Raw genomic sequence first — 22,528 nt, forward strand, 5'->3', positions numbered from 1 at the left:
GCCCCGCCTGCTTGGCAATCGCTCGGCTGCCCCCTGCCCCTCCCCCGCCCGATGGGAGCTCTGGGGAAACTGAGGCAGGAGGGCGCGGTCCCTCTCTGCTTGAGGTGATGCAAGGCTTGCCCTGGTGGACCTCTCCCTGCTGGTCCTGCCCCATCGTGGCTCTGCCCTAGCCCTGGCGTTGTTTGCCATCTTTTCCTGCGCAGCCTGGACCCCAGAGTCCTGGGTTCCCTCCCTGCCTGGCTGTGCCTACTGTCCCCTCTCTGCCTGGCCATGCCCACTGTCACCCTGCAGATGCCAGAGGCCATGGTGGTGACAAGCAGGTGACGGGACTGAACAGCCAAGGGCACAGCAATGTAAAACAAGCTCCAAGGGACACTGGAGGGACACTGAAGTGGCCTATGCCCCACACAGTGGTGGTCTGTGTCCATCTATGCTGTCCCTCTGTCCTTGTAACCGTCCTCAAGGTTTGGGATCTCCATCCTCAGGGTGATTTGAGCTTCAGCTAGAGAATGTCTTGACCCCAAGGACCACATGAAGGGGTGACAGGAAAGGGACTGGGGGGGATGTCCACGAGGATGTCCCTAGGGATGCTGCATCTGGACAAGGAGGGGAGAAGACAGCACAATCCAAAGTGCTCCTTGGGATCCAGGCTGGTCCCTTCCCTCAGGCGAACCTTGTGGCTAACTGGTCTGGGGATGCTCAGCCTCAGCACGGGAGGGTTGAGGTGTGGCAGGAGTGTTGGGCTGGTGCTGGTGGCTCAGTGTCCCCCAGGGGTGTCCTTCAACTATCACATGTCACCCAGTGAAGGGACAAGGACAGACACCCTGCCACCATCATGGTGCCTGTCACAACCCCCTTGGTGACATCACACTGTGCTTGGCTCTGAGAGCAGGACACCATCTGCAACCCATTGTGGCTGTCTTTCCTGGGACACACCCTGGTCCCCAGCTCCCTGCTGCCATAGGAGAGCAGGACCCAGAGGGACCCCCACTCCCACAGGATCCCCACTTCCCTCGTGGCCCCTGGCCCAGCTGGATGGAGCTGCAGAGCAGGATCTGTCTAATCTGCTCCAGTGTCACCACATCCCCAAGCCTGGCACCAGAGATGGGCAGCACTGGCTGGTGAATCCTTTGCAGAGGCTTTGCTGAGGCTGGTGACGTGTGATGAGTTGTGGCAGCACTCAGCCAGAGCTGGGACAGGCAGAGCCCTGCAATGCCTGGGGCTTGGAGTGGCACCTCCTGGGCTTGTGGGTTTGGGTCGCTCTCTGTCCCCACTGCTATGGCACTGTCCCATGGAGCTCACCCTGTGCCTTTCTGAAGAGCTGGCACTGGGCAGACACAGGAGAGCACAGCCCCCAGACTTAACCTACCCTGACCAAGGACCTGGAGCTGGGATGGAGTGACTGGTGCATGGGCCTGGGGGACTGGGAGGCCTTGGTGTGGGGGTTTTGGACTTGGAAGACCCTGGTGTGTGGGATTTTGAGGGGTGGAAGACCTCAGAACATGGGTTTAGGGGGCTGGAAGACTCTAGCATGTAGGTTTAGATGGAGGATGCCAGCACGTGCATTTGAGAGCTGTGTGCTGCCCTGCAGGGATCTGGCATGGGGAGTGACCATGGTGTAGGCAGCTGGGACAGGTTTGGGTCAAGGGCAAGAACATAAGAGGTAGGAATCAAATCCCACTCAGGCTTTCATGGTGCCAGCCTGAACGCAGCCCCTCAGCCCTGCTGGACCCCATGCTCAGCATGGCTGGAGCAGATCTAGGAGGTGGTGGAGTTGCCATCCCTGGAGGTGCTCAAGAGCCTCGTGGACAGGTCACTGTGGGACATGGCCACGGTGGTGTTGGGCTGATGGTTGGATTCAGTGATCTTGGAGGTGTTTTCCAGCTGAAACCATCCCCTGATTCCATGGAGTGAATGATGTGGCTCATCCTCTCTCTCTCTGGTGGGGAAAATGAGTTGATCTCCACTTTGGAAGCTGTTTGGCTGCTTCAGTGACTAAAAAGTGTAACCTCTCTGCTTGGCTGTTGCCTCTGCCTATCTTTTGGAGTGGCCTTTGGGTTGGACCTTTTGGGGCTTTGTGCCCTGGGACAGTTTATTGGGTGCAGTGGTGAGGTGCTGAGCTCTGGCCAGCATTCCTCAGCCCAGCCTCCACTCTGGGAAGGCTCTGAACTGGACCCTTTGCAGCAGAGCTAAAAATAACATTTCTCACGGTGGATGCAGAAAAGCATCCAAACTGGTGGCCTCTGAACCTGTCAGCACCCTGAGAACTGGGCTGACCAACACCCCCTCTCCTCCCCCCAGCACCATCCTGTGTCCAGCAGACATCCTGTAGCCTTTACAACCCCAAAATCTCCCCCCACTGAACCCCACCTTTGAAACTCTCCCTCCACCGATGCCATCATTCATGCAAGGGCAGGGCTAGTGGGCAGCAGGCAGCCTCCTGGGAGTGGGCAGCAAGGAGGGCAAGGGGTTAAGCTCCCCACGCCCGCCGGGTGCAGCATCCTGGGCTGGGCCCTTTCCATCTTGTTTTGGTTTGGAGGAATCAAAGCTTTGGCAGCAGCAGCAGCGGAGCAGCTTCCCGAAATAGCTCTGCCTCCCATGGTAATTACAGAGCTCTGGTCCCCGGTAGCAGCAGCTCGTGGTGGCTTCTCAGCCCTGCTGGGCCATGCCAGGGCCTGACAGCAGTGCTGCCAGCTGGGCTGAGGGAGACTGGGGTACCTCAGAGACCTCTCCTCCTCCCTCTGCATCACCCTCTACCCCTTGCATCATCCCCTGGGCAAGAGAAATGCAGCCCCTTGTGTGTGCCCCCCAACTCCACAGCTGATCCCTTCAGCTTTTAATGCTCTATTTAAAGCCCAGGCTGCAGCTCACCAGCTTCAATGGGCACTGGGCTACTGGGGCAGAGCTGGAGCAAACTGGTGGCTGTCCCCGGCTGTGCCCAGCGGCCTGGCTGAGAATGCCCAGCTTATCCCAGCAGTGCCCAGCTTGCCCTCCCTGGGGCTTAGCGCTGCGCCTTGAAGGGCAGGAGGGCTGGAGCTGAGCTCCTGGAGCACCCAAGCCTCTAATCCCCACTAATCCCGGAGGAAAGCACTGCCTGAGGGGATTAGGGATGCCAACAGCCGCCCTCACCTGCCTGCCCCTGCCTGCCCCTGCTCACCCCCTGCCTGCCCCCCTGCCTGCCCCCCTGCCTGTGCTCCTCTGCCCCAGAGTGGCTGAGGCAGAGGTGCCAGGCAAGTGGGCTCGCTGCCTGGCCACCCCAGATGGTCACAGTCTGGGTGGCTCCTGGGGCTCCCCCGCGCTGCATTGAGCCTGCCTGGGTTATTTTGGGAATAAAGGGAATGTGGAACCATCTGGTCACAGCCTGGCACTGAGATACAGCGAGGGATGAGGCCCTGGGCGAGGGCAAGGTTGGAGACAAGGCTGAGATCAGCCAGCCCCAGAGGGAGTCTCTGGGGCTAGGACTGGCATTTCCTGCTGGGACATTGCCATCAGAAATGTCATGAGGAGGGAAATTGAGGCAGGGAGGAGCTGCCAGGAGAAAGATGCCCTGGAAATTCGTGTGGCATTGTCATCCTCCCAGCATGGGGGGGGAGGGAGGTTTGGTGTGTGGAGGACAAGGACAACCCTGCTGGGTACCTGGACCAAGAGGCTGAAATCTGGGGGTGGCTGAGCCTCTGCCAGCTGCTTGCCACAGGGAACAGCTTCTACCAGCCAAGAACCTCCCCCAGCCCCTTTCACAGCCAGGAGCACAAGCGCCCCATGCTACCCGGGCACTCGTGCCAGTGTCCTTCCCTGCCCTCGGTGGGGACAAGGGAACAGCCATGTGCCACTGGCCCTCCCTGCCTTTGAAAGCACGGGCCTGGGGCCAGGGGCATCCCAGGAAGAGGCTGCAACCCCTGGCATGGGATGGGCATGGAGACAGGGACACAGCCTGTGGGGTTGCTGGTTCCTCTTACCAAGTTTCCAGCCTGTCAGCTGTGCCAGGGCTCTGGGAGGGGCAGGCAGGTTGGATTGTGCAGAGGGAGCACTGGGAAAGACTGGGATGTGGTGCCCCATGCCCAGTGCTGAGTGAGACCCTCGATTCTGTGGTGCCCCATGTGTGGTGCCAGTGTGTTTGCGTGATTCCCAGTGCTCAATACTCACTAACTGGTGCCCAGTGCTCCCAGTACCCAGTGGCTGGTGTGCAGTGAGTAGTACCCAGTGCCTCCTGCCCAGTACCCAGTACCTGCAGGTCGCTTCCTGGTGCCAGGGCCATTGCCTCTCACCTGTACCAGTACCTGATGCTGATGTCTTGTACCCACTGCCTGCTGTCTGCTCTGTGAACTGGAGCCCAGTGCTCAGTTCCTGTGCCCCATACCTGGCACTGGTGCCCTGTGCCTGGTGCAGACATCCCACTCCCAGAACCCAGAGCTTTGTACTAAGGTTCTGGTGCCCCATACCTTGTACCTGGTGCCCCAGTTCTGGTGCTGCTGCCTTGTACCCCATGTGCTCCATGTTCAGAGCCTGGTGCCAGTGCATAATGCCAGTGTTGGTGCCTGGTATGCAGCACCTGGTCCCACTGCCTGGTGCTGGTGAGAGTGCCGGTGCTCAAGGTACAGTGCTTGGTCCAGGGCACAGTGCCTGGTGCCAAGTGCATGAAGTCAGTGCTGATGCCCGGTGTAGAGTGTTAGTCCCGGTGCCTGATGCCAGGTGTATGATGCCAGTGCCGATGCCCAATCCGGGTGCCTGGTAGTATCGCTGGTGGTGCTGTCAGTGCCCAGTGCTGATGCTGGTTCCAGTGCCCAACACTGCCGTTAGCGTCCAATGGTGATACCAGTGCTGGTGCCCTGTGTTCGGTCCCCGGTCCTAGTGCTCCATACTGCTGCTGGGTGTCACGTGTATGATGCCAGTGCTGGTGCCCAGTGTCCAGCGCCTAGTTCCAGTGCCCAGCACTGGTGCTGGGTGCCAGGTGTGCGATGCCAGTGCCGGTGTCCGGTCCCAGTGCCCGTGCTCAACGTTCGGTGCCCGATCCCAGCGCCTAGTACTGATGCTGGGTGCCAGGCGTATGATGTCAGCGCCGTGCCCGGTGCCGGTACCAGTACCGATGCTGCTGCTCCCGGTGATGCCGAGCGGCCGCCCCCGCCCCGCCCCGCTCCGCCCCGGGCCGCCCCCGCCCCCGCCGCTTCTATTTCTACTAATCCCGGCGGCGGGGCCCGGCCGAGCCGCTCGGAGCCGCTGCTCCCGGACGGCGCCCGGCGCCGCAGCCATGGTAAGGCCGGTGCAGCGCCGGGGACGGAGTGGCACACCGACACGCACCGCCCCGGGCTGCACCGCACGGCAGCGGCAAACCGGCCCCGCTCCCGCATCCCGCTGCCCTCCGTGAAGGTGACGGTGCGGCGGGGGCGGAGCGGGCCGGGGCTGCCGGTGCCGCAGCGGGGCGGGGGGGGGGGGGGCGGAGGCGGGGGACAGGGACAGGCGGTGCGGCAGCACCTGCCCGGGCCCCGCTGGGCAGCGTCGTCCTGAAACTGGCATTGAGAGACATAGTCGAGGGCGGGGGTACAACGGGACGTCATGCCTGCTGCCCCTTACCCTGGCACCGGGGCGACGCTGCCTGCGAGCCGCAGCTGCGTGTGCCTGCGTGTCCCCCGTGATGGCCCTGCCGTGGGGAGAGGTGGGCAGCTGCACTTAGGTAGCTCGAGCAGAGCATCGCTCAAACAGCAGCGCCTTGGCAAGTCCCCCGGTCTGCGGTGGCACTGCCAGGCTGGCCGGGCCCGCCTGCGGGGACGATCACAGGGAGCCTGGTCGCGCTGTGGAGCCGCTTCTGCCGTTACTGGCGGGGTCCGGAGCCGTTACTGCCCCCCGCCCCCGGAGCCTGCCCTGCCCTGCTCGTCCTCCTCAGTCCTACTTGCTGGTGGCAGGTCCCCAGGAGTCACTGTTCAGGGCCACGTCCCCACCGGGACCTTGAGGCACTTGCCATGCCCCAGGGTGGGGATGAAGACGGAGGGTTGTGGCCGTGGCCCGCGTGGCACCGGTGTTGTGGCCGCCGGGACAAGTGCCCTTGGTGGGGACCGTGGTGGCCTTCCTCCCCTGGCAGCTGCCGTGGGAACGGGACCGGCACATTCCTCTGGAGCAGCACACAGTGGAACCAGGGAGCAGCTGCCCAGCTTGCTGCAACCAGCTCCGTGAGCCCCTTCCTGAAAGGCTCCAAACCATAGCCTTGGGGACAGATGGATCCAGGCTTGGGGACATCTGAGGGGGAGGATGACAGCTGTAGCTGGGAACTGGAGCGCAGCTGGGCTCCTGTGGATGTGGGGTGAGCTGGGGATGGAGGTGGGTTTGGCTCAAGCCACGAGCACCCACAGACGTGAAACTGATGCCCCTGACACCAGGGCCACATCCCTTTGTCCCCAAAGTGCTCACTGTGGGGACAAAGGGATGTGGCACTGGTGTCAGGCTTGCCCAGTGAATCAGGATGAGCAATGGTCCCCCTCAGCCTCTGCTCCTGACTCGTAGTGGGCAGGATCCTCTCGGCCATCCCCACCTGCTGAGATTCTGCCTTGTGTCCACCCTGTCACCGGTGGGGAGCTAACCACACATGGTCCCATCCCAGTGTCCACACACTGGTGCCTCCAGATCCTTCAAGCTGAAGGGTTCCCTGCAGGAAAGGGGCTGGAGCTCCAAGGGATGTTTGAAAAGGCTCTCATCCTGTGTGCTTGCCTACCTGGTGCTGACAGCCGGCCCAGCCCTGTGCCACTGCTTGCCTCTGCGTCCCCGGGGCACCCTGCTCCTCCTGCTAGACTCAGTTTCCCCAGTGGAGCGCTGCAGGTGGGGTGAGAGGAGCACTCTGATAGGAAACTCTGGTTTCAGCACACCAATGGAAGCATCCTGTGCATCTGAACACAGATGGGAGCAGGCATGGAGCGGGTGCCAGCTGCTCTTGGGAAAAGCCAGGCTGGTCCCAGGAGAGCTGGGCTTTGGTGGGGGGCACCATGCCCTTGTCCCCCGTGGAGCTTGGGACAGGTGTTTGTAACTGGGATGCTCAGCTACCTTGCTGTGCCATGCGTGGCACATCGGGGTGTCACCTTTATGGGCTAGAGCCACCTTGACTGGCCCAGCACCTTACTGGGACACTCCCTTCCTTTTCCCTGCAGAAACAGGCTGGGAAAAACACATCCCATGGGCACACTGTGCCAGGCGGCAAGCTCCTCACGGGCAGTCAGGGTTTTCCCAGCTCAGGCTTTACCCAGTGGCCCCGTGCCCCGCTCTGCCTCGGGCTGTCACTGCGTGGGGAAGGTGAGATGCGGTGCGACAGGCGGGGACGAGGCAGCTCTTGTGCCACCTCGCTGGAGCTGCCGGGCCGGTGACAGCCGCAGCGCTGAGTGCCGGCTCGGGCGCAGCCGGGCGTGTAATCCGCTTACGGGGGCACCGGTGCAGCCCCCGGCGCTGCCCGCCTTAAACCCCCCCCTCCTGGAGGGACTGCGGGCTCCGGCGGTTGGGAAGCGGTGAGAGCGGGGCTGCGGGGTGGCTTTCGGGGTGCCGAAGGGCCTGGCGGGGTGCTGCAGCTTGTGATTACGACTATCTGAAGGGGTGGGTGTTTAAGAAGGTGCCAGCCTCTTTCAGTGGTGTCCTGTGATAGGACGAGGGGCAACGGACACGAACTGGAACCCAGGAAGCTCCACCTCAACATGAAGAGAAACTTCTGTGCTGTGAGGGTGCTGGAGCCCTGGAGCAGGCTGCCCAGAGAGGTTGTGGAGTCTCCTTCTCTAGAGACTTTCAAGAGCCGTCCAGACACGTCCCTGTGTCGCTGCTCTAGGTGACCCTGCTTTGGCAGGGGGGTTGGACTCAAGCTCCAGAGATCCCTTCCATCTCCATTCTATGGTTCTATGGGGGGAAGGGGGCTGCAATGCCGTCGAGGAGGTCCCTTAGGTGTGCTGTCTGCTCGGGATGGTGGCACAGTTTTGTGCCTGGGCTGTGTAGGGACAGTTGAAGCAGGATCAGGATAGCAGGGTCTCTGCTGCTGGAATTGGATTGTCTCAAAGCTGGGTTAGGGTAGATTTATTGCTGAAGTTAGGAGCATGGTTGGGACCTAGAGATGCTGGTGACTGGCACAGAAGCATCCAAGCAGCTCTTCATGTCCAGCAAGGCCACAGCTCATTGCACCTGTCCCAGCACCAGCTGATGTGTCTTGGCTCCTTGGTGAATGCAGCCCTTCCAACCCTGGCTCTGTGCCTGAGCTGCTCTACTTGGTTTGTGTGGCCAGCTTTTGGTGGTGGCAGAGGTACAGGAGTGGCTTCTGTTAGAAGGTGCTAGAAGCTTCCCCAGTGTCTAACAGAACCGTTGTCAGCCAGCTCCAAGACTGACCTTGGCCAATCCCAAGCCCATCAGCAGCCGTGGCAGTGCCTCTGGGGCAATGTAGTTAAGATGGGGGAAAGCTACAGTGGGAGAACAAGGGAGGTGAGAGAGAAACCACTCTGCAGACACCAAGGTCAGTGAAGAATGAGGGGGAGGAGGTGCTCCAGGCACCAGAAGAAGGAGGCTGTGACTCTGTGGGAAGCCTGCACTGGAGGAGGGTCCTGGCAGGACCTGAGGACCTGCAAGGGACCCATACTGGAGCAGTCTGTTCCTGAAGGACTGACTCCTGTGGAAGAGTCCCACACAGGAGCAGTTCATGAAGAAAGGGCTCAGGCTGGAGAAGTTCATGGAGGACTGGTTCCCGTGGGAGGGACCCCACACTGGAGCAGGGGAAGAGTGTGAGGAGTCCTCCTCCTGAGGAGGAAGGACAGCAGAGTCTGCAGTGTGATGAACTGACCACGACTCCCCATTCCCCACCCCCAGTGCCACTGGGAGGGAGGAGGCAGAGAACCGGGAGTGAAGCTGAGCCTGGGAAGGAAGGAGAGGTGGGGGGGGAGGGGTTTTAAGAGTTGAGTTTATTTCTCATTACCCTGTAAAAACTAAACCACATTTCCCCAGGTTAGATGTGTTTTGCCCATGATGGTAACCTGTGGCTGCTGTCCCTGTCCCTATCTTGGCCCACGAGAGCCTTTCCTTCTCTTTTCTCTCCCCTGTCCAGCTGAGGAGGACAGCGATAGACTGTGGTGGGCACCTGGCATCCAGCCAGGGTCAACCCAGCTGCTCTGATGCATCTTGACATGCATCAAGGTGAATCACCATCCCCTGTGACCTCGATCCTACCCTCGGCTCCTCCTGGGGCACTGTTAACTCTTTGCCTCCTTTTGCTGAGCCAGGGAAGCCGAGGCAGAACTACTGCAGAACCTGAAAGGATTCCCTGTGGTGGGCATCATCCTTACTTTTCTCAGCCCAGGGGTGGCTCCCTCCCAGCTGGACCCATCAGGCCCGGCCCCAGCAGTGATTTGGAGCCTTGTTGGGAAACTTTCAGGTGCAAAGTTGCTGAGTTTTCAAGCAGTCTTTTAAGGGAAACCAAGTTTCTCCTCTCAAAGAGGCTGAGAGGCTCTGCTGGGGTGGCTGTGAGAGGCTCCAGGGTGGGGAGTGGGAAAGATCCTGGTGTTCTGTGGAGGATTTTTTTTGCTCTGTGATGGAGGAGGTTTTTTGCCCTGTAATAGAGGTATTTCCAAGGGCTGGATGTCCTCCTGGGCTGTAGGCAGCTGTGTGCTCAGCTCAGGGGAGCTGACGCTGGTGGCAGTGGCGGTGCTGTTGGTAGTGGTCATCCATCTCCCCAGAACTTGCTCCTCCACCTCCCTGGCCAGCAGTGCTTTGCTGGTGCTTGACAACTCAGTAACTGGACAGGAGCTGGGTTTGACTCTGCCATGGTCTCCCTCTCCCCTCCTGTGTCCCCCGCGCTGGTCCTGCCCCCAGCACCCACAGGGACTGTGCCTGGCTGCTGGGTGCCACGGTGCCTGCCCAGGGTGGAGTTATGCTAATGCTCGCTCCCCAGCCCTCGGCACAGCCGGTGCCGCTCGCTCCGCATCTTCTCCTGGCCACGGGTGACACCGGCTCTGCCATGGCCACCACCGAGCTACAGCCTGGGAGAGAGGTACGGGCGCAGCGTCCCTCCCTGGTGGGGTGAGAGAGGGGGCAGACAGGCAGGGGGGACCCGGATCACCCCAGTGCTTTGGGGTCAGAGCGGATGCTCTATTCCTGGGGTGGCCTTGCTGGGGGCTGTGCTTGCTGCAGGACCCTCGAGGATCTGTTGCATCCCCCTCACCTCATTCTGCATCATCGCCGAGGCAATCAGCTTCACCGAGGTGGGGACTGAGGGGAGCCCCAAAGGGCTGCAGCCCCGTGGGATGCGGCTGAGAGCGCTGGGTGGTGGTGGTGGCGGCACCGGCAGCAGTATCCTATCTCTGTGGGGCCCCAGGCTGTGCTGTGCTGTGCTGGAGGTTAGTGCTGAGCCCCCCTCCAGGGTTAGGGTCGGTGAGGAAGAGGATGCTGTGCGGCAGAGAGTGGAACACGGGAGCCTCGCAGCCCACACCATGGGGGGCACCTGCTGCCTTTCGCAGCCCGGCACAGTGTCCCGCAGTGCCCGTCGGTGGCTGCGGCGGCAGCGGGGAGCGGGGGCAGGCGTGCGAGCGCAGCCCCCCGGCGCCGTGACCTTGTTTCCAGCCCGCTGCTCGGTGCGCGTCGCCTTGCCGCCGGCACGGCTGCGCCCCGCCGATGGAGCGGGCACACGGGATGGCGCAGGACACGTGTGCCCACGGAGGGCTCTCGCCTCAGGGCGCCGGTCTGGGGGGGGCACTGACCCCTAGATGTCAGCCTGCAGAGTTGGAGGCTTCCCCACACCCTGCGTGCCCGTCGTTTGGGGGTGTGTGCGTGTCTCTTTTTGCCCATAGGGCTGAAGTCAGCTGGCACTTGCCCCGGTGAGGCAGTGGGGGACTCTGGTGCCCGCTGGCAGGAGGGTTTGCTCCTGCGGGACCCGCTGCCGGACGTGCCCTTGGGAACGCGTCTCCTCCCAGCAGTGCTTGTAAACAGGATGTGGAACCATCCCAGCCCCAGCCTCCCTGTCCCTCATCCCAGCCCCGCCACCCCACAGGGCCACCAGCCTGGGGACCACTGTGCCTGGCCCCTCAGATCCCTGCTGGGGCTGACTGCCTGCACCAGCTCTGGGATGGGCAGAGCTGGGGTGAGGGAGTGTCGGGGTCCTGGTGCGGGTGAGGGCACGGCCAGAGGGTTTGTAGCCCTTTGGCACCTGAGGCTGAGGATGGCCGTGGGTCAGGTCCCATCCTGCAGGGATGGGAGTCCCTTGTGCCATCACCCCTGTGAGTGGGCAGGTGGGGGTGCCCAGGCAGACACCTGCCCACCATCTACCTCCCCACTGGGCTCGGCCCTCCTGCCAGCTCCTCCACTCCTTGTCTCTTCTTGGTGTCTCTCCCTCCTCCCTGGCACCCCCTCCCTGTCGTCCTGGCAGGCCATGGGCTGTGTGAGTGTCCTGGCTAACCCAGAAGACCCTGAGGAGCGGCAGGGTGCCCAGGGGAAAGGTCTCTGTCTCTCGGAGTGCCAGGAGCTGGCTGCTGTCCCTGTGCCACACGCCGTAAGCGCCCAGGGTGCATGGGACCATGGCTGTCCCCACTGCCACCCCCTCGGCTGACCCCAGGGTGGTGGCCAGTCCTCCCTCTCCTTCCATCCCTGCCATCCTTGGGGTGCATGTGCCTGGCTGCTGCAGCCTGGGGGGACTTGTGATGCTAAGGTGGGTGATGCCACCTCGAGCTGGCCCTGCCACCATCGCTGTTATCTCCTTCCTTGGTCCCCAGATAAAGCGTTTCCTGAAGGAGGACTCGGAGGAGGCTGAGCTGACCCAGTTCCTGCGAGATTGCCCCTCGGCCGACAGCCCCAGGAAGGTGGAGCCCTCGGAGAGCCGGCGGGAGGCCGGCCACCCCCCCCCCGGCGTGGGCAGGGTCCCCTCTGAGGAATCTGCTGACGAAAGGGACTCCAGGATCTTCTCCCGGGCACGGCCCTCAGATTTCCAGCAGCACATCGCGGCCCCTCCACCCCCCAGCCCCAACCGCCCACGGAGCCCCTGGGGGCAGCTGGACCCCTACGACTCCTCTGAGGTGCAGGACGTGTCCGTGGGGAGGGCTGAAGGGGACATGGTGTGAGGGGCTGCAGGAGTCGTGCTGGAGGATGTTCCCACTCTCCAAACCCAATGGGTGGCCACATCCTACAGCACTCCAATCCTGGAGGATCCCTTAGGAGGTTCGGGGGGGGGGGGGGAAGGGGTGTCCTGCCAGACTGAGGGCAGTGGGATGGTGATGTCCTCTAGTCCCACATCCTCTGTGCCCACAGGATGATAAGGAGTACGTGGGCTTTGCCACGCTGCCCAACCAAGTCCATCGGAAGTCAGTGAAGAAAGGCTTTGATTTCACCCTCATGGTGGCAGGTATGGAGGGGCTCTGCCTGCTATGGGGAATGTTGACCCCACTCTGGATCCCATAAATCCCTGGAGTGGGGTGGGAGTGCATCAGCTTCCCCTCCCTTACCCTTATCCCCCTTGCCCTAGGAGAATCTGGGCTGGGTAAGTCCACCCTGGTCAACAGCCTCTTCCTGACGGACATGTACAGAGACCGCAAGCTGCTGAACGCTGAAGGTGAGGAGGACAACAGTCCCAGTGGGGAGTCCTGGGCCTCCTGGAGGAGGTGGCAGAGCCCTGTGCCACTCCCAGGGTCTGCAGCCCTTCCCCTTGCCCAACTGGGCTCTGGCAGGTCTCTGAAGCATTGCAAGGCACATTGCCAGCTGCCCAGTGACACTGGGACCACTTTAAGGCAGCAGAGACTTCCCCTGCCCTGCACAAGGAACCCCCGTGGGGACTTTGTTCCTGTTGGGAAAACAGGCCCCAGCTTGTTGAGGGTCTGCTGGAGCTGCTCTGGGAGGCTGTGGGCAGTGGGGAGTCAGGGGACAGAGCTGGCTCAGCTGCAGCCAGGCTTTGACTGAGCATTGCCCGAACTTGCCCAAACCCTCAGGGCTTGTTTGGATTGTTTGGAGGAGGTTGTTTGCTTTGGTCTCGTTGCTTGGAGCAAAAACCAGACCCCTGTGGCCACACACAGGATGCAACGGGAGTGTTTTTGGGGCTGCAGAGATATGGAGAGGTCCTGGGAGGCAAGAGACACCTGCAGTCCTGGAGCCATGGGGTCACAAGTAGGGGGTACAGGCAGCCAAAAATGCTCACACAGTGATGCTCAGTCCCAGTAGCTCCCTGTGCTGCTGGAGCTGTCATAGAGGTAGTGGTGGGACTGCCACCCAGGGATGGGTGCACGTCCACGTGGATGGGGGTGGGGAGCATAGCTTGGAGATTCATAGGTTCCTAAGACGGTTTGGAAGGGACCTGAAAGATCCTCTAGTTCCAAGCCCCCTCTACCATGAGCAGGAACACCTTCCACTAAACCAGGCTGCTCGAGGCCTCATCCAGCCTGACCTTGAATACCTCCAGGGACCCACAGCTGTGGGTCCCACAGACCTGTTCCAGTGTCTCACTGCCCTCACTGGAAAGAATTCCTTCCCAGTATCCAGCCTACAGCTCCCCTCTTCCAGCTTAAAGCTGAATCCCAGTGCACGTCAAGGCTGATCCTGCAAAGCCGCCCCAGCTTCCTGGGGTAGGGGTGACACCTGGGTGCTGCAGCATCCATCTCCCCATGTCACTCCTAACACCTCTCACCCCGAGTTCCCCCCTGTGGGGACGCTCCTTGCTGCCGCAGAGCGCATCACGCAGACAGTGGAGATCACCAAGCACGTGGTGGACATCGAGGAGAAGGGCGTCAAGCTGCGCCTGACCATCGTGGACACGCCAGGCTTTGGTGATGCTGTCAACAACACTGAGTGGTGAGTCCCATGCAGGGGGTGCTGGGGGGTCTCCAGGGCTGGGTAACGCCACCGTGGGTGCCAGCGGCTCCGAGAGTGGGATGCCCGCAGCTTCTGAGGTGATGCTGAGCCATGGGAAGTGTTGAGCTGGGGGTGCAGGGAGGGCATGAGGGTGCTGGCCAAGGATTCAGATGGTCACCTACTTGCCCTCACAGCTGGAAGCCAGTGGCTGACTACATTGACCAGCAGTTTGAGCAGTACTTCCGTGATGAAAGTGGCCTCAACCGCAAGAACATCCAGGACAACCGCGTCCACTGCTGCATCTACTTCATCTCACCCTTCGGCCACGGGTATGGGCAGCCCCTGCCTGTGCTGCTGGGATGGGGGGGTGCTGGGGAAGGGGCACGGTGGGACACTGCTCACCAGGCTCCCCCCACAGCCTCCGGCCCCTGGATGTGGAGTTCATGAGAGCCCTGCACCAGCGGGTGAACATCGTGCCTGTGCTGGCCAAGGCTGACACCCTGACCCCCACCGAGGTGGAGCGCATGAAGAACAAGGTAAGGGCAGGCTGCAGCCTGGAGACGTCTCACTGGGTACCTGGGGGAGGGACTGCCTTGGGGACTGGGGTCTTTGCTTGGCTGGGGGCTCTTTCCAGCCCCTGCCTGGGCTTTGCCATGGAGCATCCTTCATGCTCACAGCACTGCAGAGCATGCGACCACCAAAGAGACACCTCCCTGGTGCTCATCTGGGAGCTGGAAGGGTGCAAGGGGCTGTCCATGACATCTAGATAGGGCATTCCTGCAGGAGCTGGGCTTTTGTGGGTGCTTCTCACCACACTGCCAGGGGCCAGAGCCTTGTGCTCAGCAGAGCTGTCTGCTTCCAGATCCGGGAGGAGATTGACCACTACGGCATCCGCATCTACCAGTTCCCTGAGTGTGACTCAGATGAGGATGAGGAGTTCAAGCTGCAGGACCAGGCACTGAAGGTGAGTCATTGAATGGTTTGAGGTGACCTTTCAAAGTCATTTCCCATTCCCAGTATCCCAGTAGGGAGAACTTATCATCCTGGAGTACCCTTGGACCTTCTGGGGCCATGCAAACCCTCCAGCAGCTCCAGCATGGTGGGGTGTGCTGGTTTGAGGCTAACTGGAATATTTTAATGAGAGAAATTAGATCTTTGGCTGTGACCAGAAAAATAATAGTGATGCACTACATTGGGCATGCCACCAAGACCCCAGGATGTGCCACTCACAGCTTGGTAGGATGGGATTGAGAAGCTCATGCCATGATACCTGCTGTCTCACCTCCCTATCTCCTGGGTGTCTTGCTGAATGGATGCTGGATACAGCAGAGATGTGGGGGGGGAGGGACGTGAGCCATGGTGGGCAGGACCATACCCTGCTGACCCCTGCTGTCTCCTACAGGAGAGCATCCCCTTCGCTGTCATTGGCAGCAACACCATCGTGGAGGCCAAGGGCCGGCGTGTCCGCGGGCGGCTGTACCCCTGGGGCATCGTGGAAGGTAACGCTGGGCTGTGCCGCCCCTGTGCCACCAGCCCTGTGGGGATGGGGACAGCACAGCATGCCCTGGGTTGGAAGGGACCCCCAGAGCTCACCTCATTCAACTGCCCTGCAGTCAGCAGGGACATCCCTAACTAGAGCAGGCTGCTGAGAGCTCCACCAAGCCTGACCTTGAGTGTCTTCAGGGATGGGACAGCATCGCATGCCACATCTCCATGCTGCTCAGCCTGGGGCAGGGGGAGGTTAGGGGGTGTGTGGGGGAGGGGACTGGCTGTGGCCCCCTGACCCCTGGCTCCCCCGCAGTGGAGAACCCATCCCACTGCGACTTCGTGAAGCTGCGGACGATGCTGGTGAGGACCCACATGCAGGACCTCAAGGACGTGACACGGGAAACCCACTACGAGAACTACCGCACGCAGTGCATCCAGAGCATGACCCGCATGGTGGTGAAGGAGAGGAACCGCAAGTACGGGGCTGGGAGAGGGCTGTCGGGCTGGGGGAGGGGCGCGGGGAGGGGGGGGGTGGTGCTGGGGGGGGTGTGTGTGCGTGTCTTCTCTCTTTGGAGTGACCCCAGCCCATCGTGAGTGATCTCGGAGAGGGAGGCTGGGGCTGTGTGCAGGTCCCTGCTGAGTGATGTGGTGAGGAAACGTCGGCAGTGCGGTGGGGGGGTCCTGGTGTGGTGGTGGGAAGGGTCCTTCCTGTGCCACTGAGCTGGGGCTGGCTGAGGGTGGGGAGGTGTTCTGGCAACAATGGGGACCCTGTGTGTTCCCAGCCTGGATACAGTAGGATGCTCTGTCACTGATGGGGTCCCTGTGTCACTCCAACCTGCCTGGAGGGGGATGCTCTATCAGTGATGAGGACCCTGTATCCCCCCAACTTGGTGGATTGGGATGCTCTATCTGTGATGAGGACCCTGTATCCCCCCCAACCTGGTGGATTGGGATGCTCTATCAGTGATGAGGACCCTGTATCCCCCCAACCTGGTCGATTGGGATGCTCTATCAGTGATGAGGACCCTGTATCCCCCCCAACCTGGTGGATTGGGATGCTCTATCAGTGATGAGGACCCTGTATCCCCCCAACCTGGTGGATTGGGATGCTTTAGCAGTGATGGGGACCTTGTGTCACCCCCAACCTGGCTAGAGTGGGATGCTTTAGCAATGATGAGGACCTTGTGTGTCCCCCAACCTGACTGGAGGGGAGATTCTCTAGCAGTCATGGGGACTCTGTCCCTGCCATGGCTGGGGCTGGCTGGTTGGGTGGGGGAAAATTCTCTGGCAGCAAAGGGGACCCTGGTGGGGTCAGCTAAAGATTCTGTGTTTTGCCCCCGGGGTTGGGTCTGTCTGAAGGGGAAGATGCTCCAGCAGTGAGGGGGAAAATCCTGTGTCCTTTCCAGCTCCAGGGTTGGAGCAGGAGCCAAGCAAGGAGCTGATGCTGGGGCTCTGCCACCAGTGCCAGCTGGTTTCCTGGCAGTCACATTCTCTTTAGCCACCCCAAGATGCTAGGGGGAGTCCTTCAAAGCAGAGTCCCTAGTTGAGGGACCTCCATCTGGGGTCCGGAGCAGTGTGGGAGGGGGCGGGGCAGGAGCAGGGTGGGTGGGGAGAGGCTGAGCAGAGGGGCTGCTGGTGGCTGTAGGTGCCTCTAAGCTGGTGTCTCTGTCCGTGCCTCCGAAGGCGGCGTCCCTGCGTGCTGAGGCTGTGCTGTGCCGGCTGCTGCTCCGACTGAGCCGGGATCTGGCCAGGGCCACCCTGGGCCCCTACCACCTTCCTTCCTCCCCCCTGCCCCACCCCCTGGCCCCTACATAAAGTACTTGCTGGTACCCAATGCTGTCTTGGTCCTTCTGTGCCCACGCAAGGGCCAGGCAGCCACTCTTGGGGAGTCCTGGCCCTGTGGCCACCCACCCACTCATTGCCCGCACAAGCTGCCCTTGGGATGCTGGCACCATTGGGCAGTGCCAAGAGGATGCTGTGTGCTGGTGGCATCACCCCAGCTCACCCAGGAGAAGTGGTGTAGGGGAGGCATGCCACCGTTTGGTGGCACCAGGATTCATCCCTGCCAAAGGCTACCCAAGGGGAGGGCTGCAGGATGGGCACCCCCCTCCTGCTGCCCTCCCAGGGGATGTGATTTTGGGGTGTAGAAGGCAGCAGTAGGAAAACCTCGGAGCCTTTCATGGGAAGGCAGCTTGTCCTGTGCTGGTGAAGCTCCTTGCCTCATTGCCAATGCCCAGCTCAAGCCTTGCCTGGCTGCCGAGGATGGAAGGAGCTCGATGTGCTCCCCTCTGGGTCCCCCTACGGTGAGGAGCCGTGACAACGGGCAGCGACTTGCAAAGCAGCTCAAAACGTGGCCCAAAGCCATCCTCTTGCCATGGCACGCTGGCACAGCCCCTCAGGCACAAGGGGACCCCCGCAGCCCTGCGACATCCGCCCTGTTCATCACCCCTTTGCCTGCAGAGAGGCTGCCCGGCGGTGGCACCGGGTGGCAGCACGTGGCAGCACGCATGACCTCTGCCAGCCGTGGTGGCAGTGCCACGACCACGTGGACACCCGCTGGGGCAGTGTGTGGCTTCCATAGGGATCCAGCAGATCCCTCCCCGCAGCTGTGGGCAGGGGAGAAGCCGGCGATGGGAGATGCCATCGATTGGACAGCTGCGCTCCTGCGCGCTGCGGTGGCCCCGAGGGGATGCCGGCAGCTCCCTCCAGCAGGGATGGGCTTGAGCAGGAGCAGGAGCTTGGGGAAAGGGATGTGGAGCATGCCCGAGGCTGGTGGGGCAGCAGGCTGCCTGCCCTACAATAGGGCTGTGAGAGAAGAGGGAGATGCCAAGTTCAATAGCACAGAAAACGTTGGGTGAGAGGATCCTGACCCCAGCAAAAAGCACCCAGGCAGGGCCCTGCACCCTTAGGGGTCCCTACCACCCCTTGCTGTGCTGCTGCCTCCCTGGCTCCTCTCACATTGTTTTGCAGCAGGCCAGGGGTGCCAGGGTTTGGGGGGATGCCCAGAGCTGCCTATGTGTGTCCCCCTGTCAAGAAAGGGCCAAGCATGGCCCTGGCCAAGGATGCTCAGGGTGGGTACCTGTGAGGCTTCAAGTCTCCAGGGCTGGAGCACCCATGAGGAAATGTCCCCCACGGGGACTGGCAGTGCTGAGGGAACCTCCTTAGCTCTTCTCTCTGCCCACAGCAAGCTGACACGAGAGAGTGGGACAGACTTCCCCATCCCTGTCATCCCCCCGGTGCCCGATGTGGAGACGGAGAAGCTCATCCGGGAGAAGGACGAGGAGGTGAGTGCGGGGGGGGCAGCTGAGCCCCCCTGACCACCCTCATCACATCCCCAGCCCCAGCCCCAGCCATGGCCCAGCCACATGGGGCCACCCCTCCTGCTGCATCTCAGCAGCTGCTGCTCCTCAGGCTGCAGTGAGGGGGTGTTGGAGGTGCATCAGAGGGTTCCCCTCACCGCCCAGCACACAGCTTTTAGGTTGGTGGCTGGGGGGGGGGGGTTAGACAAGATGACCTTTGAGTGTCCTTTCCAGGCAGATGCATTCTGGGGTTCTGCACCTCTCCTCCCTTTCCCAGCACACAGCTCTTGGTGGGAGCAGTTGACTCTTTCCCCTCCACCTTCCCAGCACACAGCTCTTGGTGGGAGCAGTTGACTCTTTCCCCTCCACCTTCCCAACCCACAGCTCTTGGTGGGAGCAGCTGACTCTTTCCCCTCCACCTTCCCAACCCACAGCTCTTGGTGGGAGCAGTTGACTCTTTCCCCTCCACCTTCCCAACCCACAGCTCTTGGTGGGAGCAGTTGACTCTTTCCCCTCCACCTTCCCAACCCACAGCTCTTGGTGGGAGCAGCTGACTCTTTCCCCTCCACCTTCCCAACCCACAGCTCTTGGTGGGAGCAGTTGACTCTTTCCCCTCCACCTTCCCAACCCACAGCTCTTGGTGGTCCCAGCCTACTCAGGGGTCAAGTTGCCTGCTTGGCTGGAGGGTGCCAGCATCCCACCCCCACCCCTGCTCTGCTTTCTTCCAGCTGCGGCGGATGCAGGAGATGCTGCAGAAGATCCAGAAGCAGATGAAGGACTCTCACTAGCCATCCCCTCCCCCATCCTCCTCCTCCTCCTCCTTCTTCTCCTCCTCCTTCTCCTGGCCCTCCCCCAGATCAGAAATGTTTACATCAGCTCCATCCCGCCCCAGCCCTGCTGTGACACTCGGTACCGACACTGCACCGTCACCTTAAGCTGCTGCGGCATCGCCTTAGCCACTGGGGACAGCCAGGGCACCGGGCACCCAGCCTGGCAGTCCCCTGCCCCAGCCAGGTCACTGCCCCAGCTGCCTCCCAGCCCCTCCAGGCTGTGGATTGCTTTGTCCCCCGAGGTTTGGCTTTCCCTGTTTCCTTCACAGCTCTGGGGAGAGTCGGCAGCCAGCCTGTGCCCCGTGTCGTGCCCCTTGTCCCCGTGTCACCTCGGGCTGCCTGCTTACAGCCTTTGCACTCAGCTTAGCCCTGGCTTAAGGCAAGAGGGGAGGGAGGGGGGACTGGGCCCTGCTGTGGGGGGACAGGGTTGCTCTCCTCTGGCCTTTGCTGGCACGGGGAGAGCAGCAGTTCCTGGGGACTGCAGGTGGCTAAGGGGATGGAGGGACAGCCACCATCCTGGCCAGGGTGGCAGCTGGCTCTCAGCCCCTTGGTTATCCCCATGTCAGCATCGGTACAAGGAGGGATGGAGGCTCAGGGGTGTGATGGGAGACAGCCATGGTGTGGGGAGCACTGGGAAAGCACAAGTGCCCAGAAGAAGTCCCTTGAATCCCAAATCAGAGGCTGGGTCCCCTCTTCAGGTTGTCCCTGTAAAGCAATAATGACTGTCCCATGCCCATGGTGTGTCCCAGCCCATGCCAACAGCATCATCCCTCGCTGGTGTTTCAGCCCCTGGTGCTGCTTGACTGTGGTATCCCTCTGTGTCCCTAGGTTGTCCCTGTCTGTGCTGCTTCCTGGCCTCTGCATCAGTATGTCCTGCAAGGATGTCCCCAGCAAAGCACTGCAGTGTGTCCTTATATTCCCCTCTGATGTCCTTATCACTGTTGCTGCCCTGCAGAGCACTGTAGTGTGTCCCCACGAACTCCTCCTGTGTCCCCGTGGGTGCTGCTGCCCTGCAAGGCACTGTGGTGTGTGCCCATGATCCCCTCCCGTGTCCCCATGGGTGCTGCTGCCCTGCAGAGCACTGTGGCGTGTGCCCGTGGGTGCTGCTGCCCTGCAGGGCACTGTGGTGTGTGCTCGTGGGTGCTGCTGCCCTGCAGGGCACTGTGGTGTGTGCCCGTGGGTGCTGCTGCCCTGCAAGGCACTGTGGTGTGTGCCCATGATCCCCTCCCGTGTCCCCATGGGTGCTGCTGCCCTGCAGAGCACTGTGGCGTGTGCCCGTGGGTGCTGCTGCCCTGCAGGGCACTGTGGTGTGTGCCCGTGGGTGCTGCTGCCCTGCAGGGCACTGTGGTGTGTGCCCGTGGGTGCTGCTGCCCTGCAGAGCACTGTGGCGTGTGCCCGTGGGTGCTGCTGCCCTGCAGGGCACAGTGGCGTGTGCCCGTGGGTGCTGCTGCCCTGCAGGGCACTGTGGTGTGTGCCCGTGGGTGCTGCTGCCCTGCAGGGCACTGTGGCGTGTGCCCGTGGGTGCTGCTGCCCTGCAGGGCACTGTGGTGTGTGCCCGTGGGTGCTGCTGCCCTGCAGAGCACTGTGGTGTGTGCCCGTGGGTGCTGCTGCCCTGCAGGGCACTGTGGCGTGTGCCCGTGGGTGCTGCTGCCCTGCAGGGCACTGTGGCGTGTGCCCGTGGGTGCTGCTGCCCTGCAGGGCACTGTGGTGTGTGCCCTCCAGGCTGTCCCCATCCGCCTATGTCATGTCCCTGTGTCCCCCTCAGGCTGTCCTCAGCTGTGTTTCTTCTCGGCAAAGCACTGCTGTGTGTCCCCCGGGCAAGCCCTGGCCTGCACCTCCTGGCCAGCAGTCACAGGACATCCTCTGGGAGTTGCACCTGAGCCCCCCCCCCCCCAGCTCCCTGCACCCCCTGGGTATGGGTGAAAAACGAAAGGGGACACTGAGGCTGCAAGGTGGAGGCAGAAGGGGGAGCAGAAGGATCACTGGCAGCTTGCTGGCATGGAGACATCCCCTCCCTGGCAGGGCCACCTGATTGGGGGTCCCCTGGGTGGGCTCACCTTGGGTTTGCACCAAGGAAGGGGGGGGAGGGAGGCTGTGTTTGAATGAGGCTGGGGGGGGTGGTGGGGTGAGTGCTGCAGGCTGCTGGGGCAGCATCCAGCATGTGCCACTCACATCCCTGTGCCAGGCAGAGGGTCCCTTGACCCACCCCGGGCAAGGACCTTAGGGGCAGGGTCCCAGAGGGTCTCTTTAGTGCTTTCCTTTTTTTAACCTTGCTGTTTTCTTACCGAGGAAGCTCCCTTGGCAGGGTGGGCAGAGAGGTGCTTGCTGAGGGCTGAGCAGAGCCTAGGTTTATACATTCTTATAGATAGAGCTCGTGGAAATATTTTTATCCCTCCACAACTGTTCTCAATAAATACAGCTGACCTGGCTTGTCTGCAGCCCCCAGTGCCTTCTGGGGGGGTGGTGGGCACCCCCTGTCCCCAGGGAGATGAGAAGTGGAGGAGGGGGGGGGGTGATGGTGGCTGACCTCATGGTTTCTGTCTCCTGTCCCCTTTTCTTTTTCCCTAGCAAAGGCTCCAAATGGACACTGGGGAGGTGGTGGTGGTGGGGGCTGTGCTGCACCTACGGAGACACCCAGCGTGGGGAGGGGTGGGACTCAGCTCTGGGGAACACAGAGGATGAGCTCACAGCTCACAGGATGTTAGGGGTTGGAAGGGACCCAAAGAGATCATCCAGTCCAAGCTCCCTGCCAGAGCAGGACCACACAATCCAGCTCAGGGCACACAGGAACACATCCAGACAGGCCTGGAAAGGCTCCACAAAAGGAGACTCCACAACCTCTCTGGGCAGCCTGTGCCAGGGCTCTGGGACCCTTACAGTAAGGAGTTCCCCCTTGTGCTGAGCTGACCCTTACAGTAAGGAGTCCCCCCCTGTGCTGCAGCTTCCATCCATTGCTGCTTGTCCTATCCCAGGGAGCAGTGAGCAGAGCCTGTCCCCCCCTCCTGACCCCCAGCCCTTAGAGAGTTATAGACATTGATTCAATCCCCTCTCAGGCTTCTCTTCTCCAGACTAAGCAGCCCCAGGGCCCTCAGCCTCTCCTCACCAGGCAGTGCTCCAGTCCCCTCATCATCCTCACAGTCCTCT

General features: G+C 61.7%; 1 protein-coding gene across 3 annotated transcripts; it reads left to right on the forward strand.

The window, feature by feature from the left end:
- Nucleotides 1–5,163: 5,163 nt before the first annotated feature.
- SEPTIN4 (septin 4) lies at nucleotides 5,164–21,493 on the forward strand. 3 transcript variants are annotated; one of them, XM_064165989.1, is made up of 12 exons: nucleotides 5,164–5,248; nucleotides 11,706–12,005; nucleotides 12,238–12,331; nucleotides 12,452–12,538; nucleotides 13,644–13,767; nucleotides 13,962–14,096; nucleotides 14,186–14,303; nucleotides 14,630–14,731; nucleotides 15,170–15,266; nucleotides 15,569–15,731; nucleotides 18,440–18,539; nucleotides 19,283–21,493. In XM_064165989.1, the coding sequence occupies exons 1-12, from the start codon at nucleotides 5,246–5,248 to the stop codon at nucleotides 19,340–19,342; spliced, it is 1,383 nt and encodes a 460-aa protein (XP_064022059.1). In that variant the 5' UTR covers nucleotides 5,164–5,245; the 3' UTR covers nucleotides 19,343–21,493. The 3 variants fall into 3 exon arrangements, with proteins under 3 accessions (XP_064022059.1, XP_064022057.1, XP_064022058.1); XM_064165987.1 differs by lacking the exon at nucleotides 5,164–5,248 and adding an exon at nucleotides 9,863–9,991; XM_064165988.1 differs by lacking the exons at nucleotides 5,164–5,248; nucleotides 18,440–18,539; nucleotides 19,283–21,493 and adding exons at nucleotides 9,863–9,991; nucleotides 16,939–17,084.
- Nucleotides 21,494–22,528: the final 1,035 nt, after the last annotated feature.

This window comes from Pogoniulus pusillus, chromosome 27 (genome assembly GCF_015220805.1).
Source record: "Pogoniulus pusillus isolate bPogPus1 chromosome 27, bPogPus1.pri, whole genome shotgun sequence".
Taxonomy (NCBI): Eukaryota; Metazoa; Chordata; class Aves; order Piciformes; family Lybiidae; genus Pogoniulus; species Pogoniulus pusillus.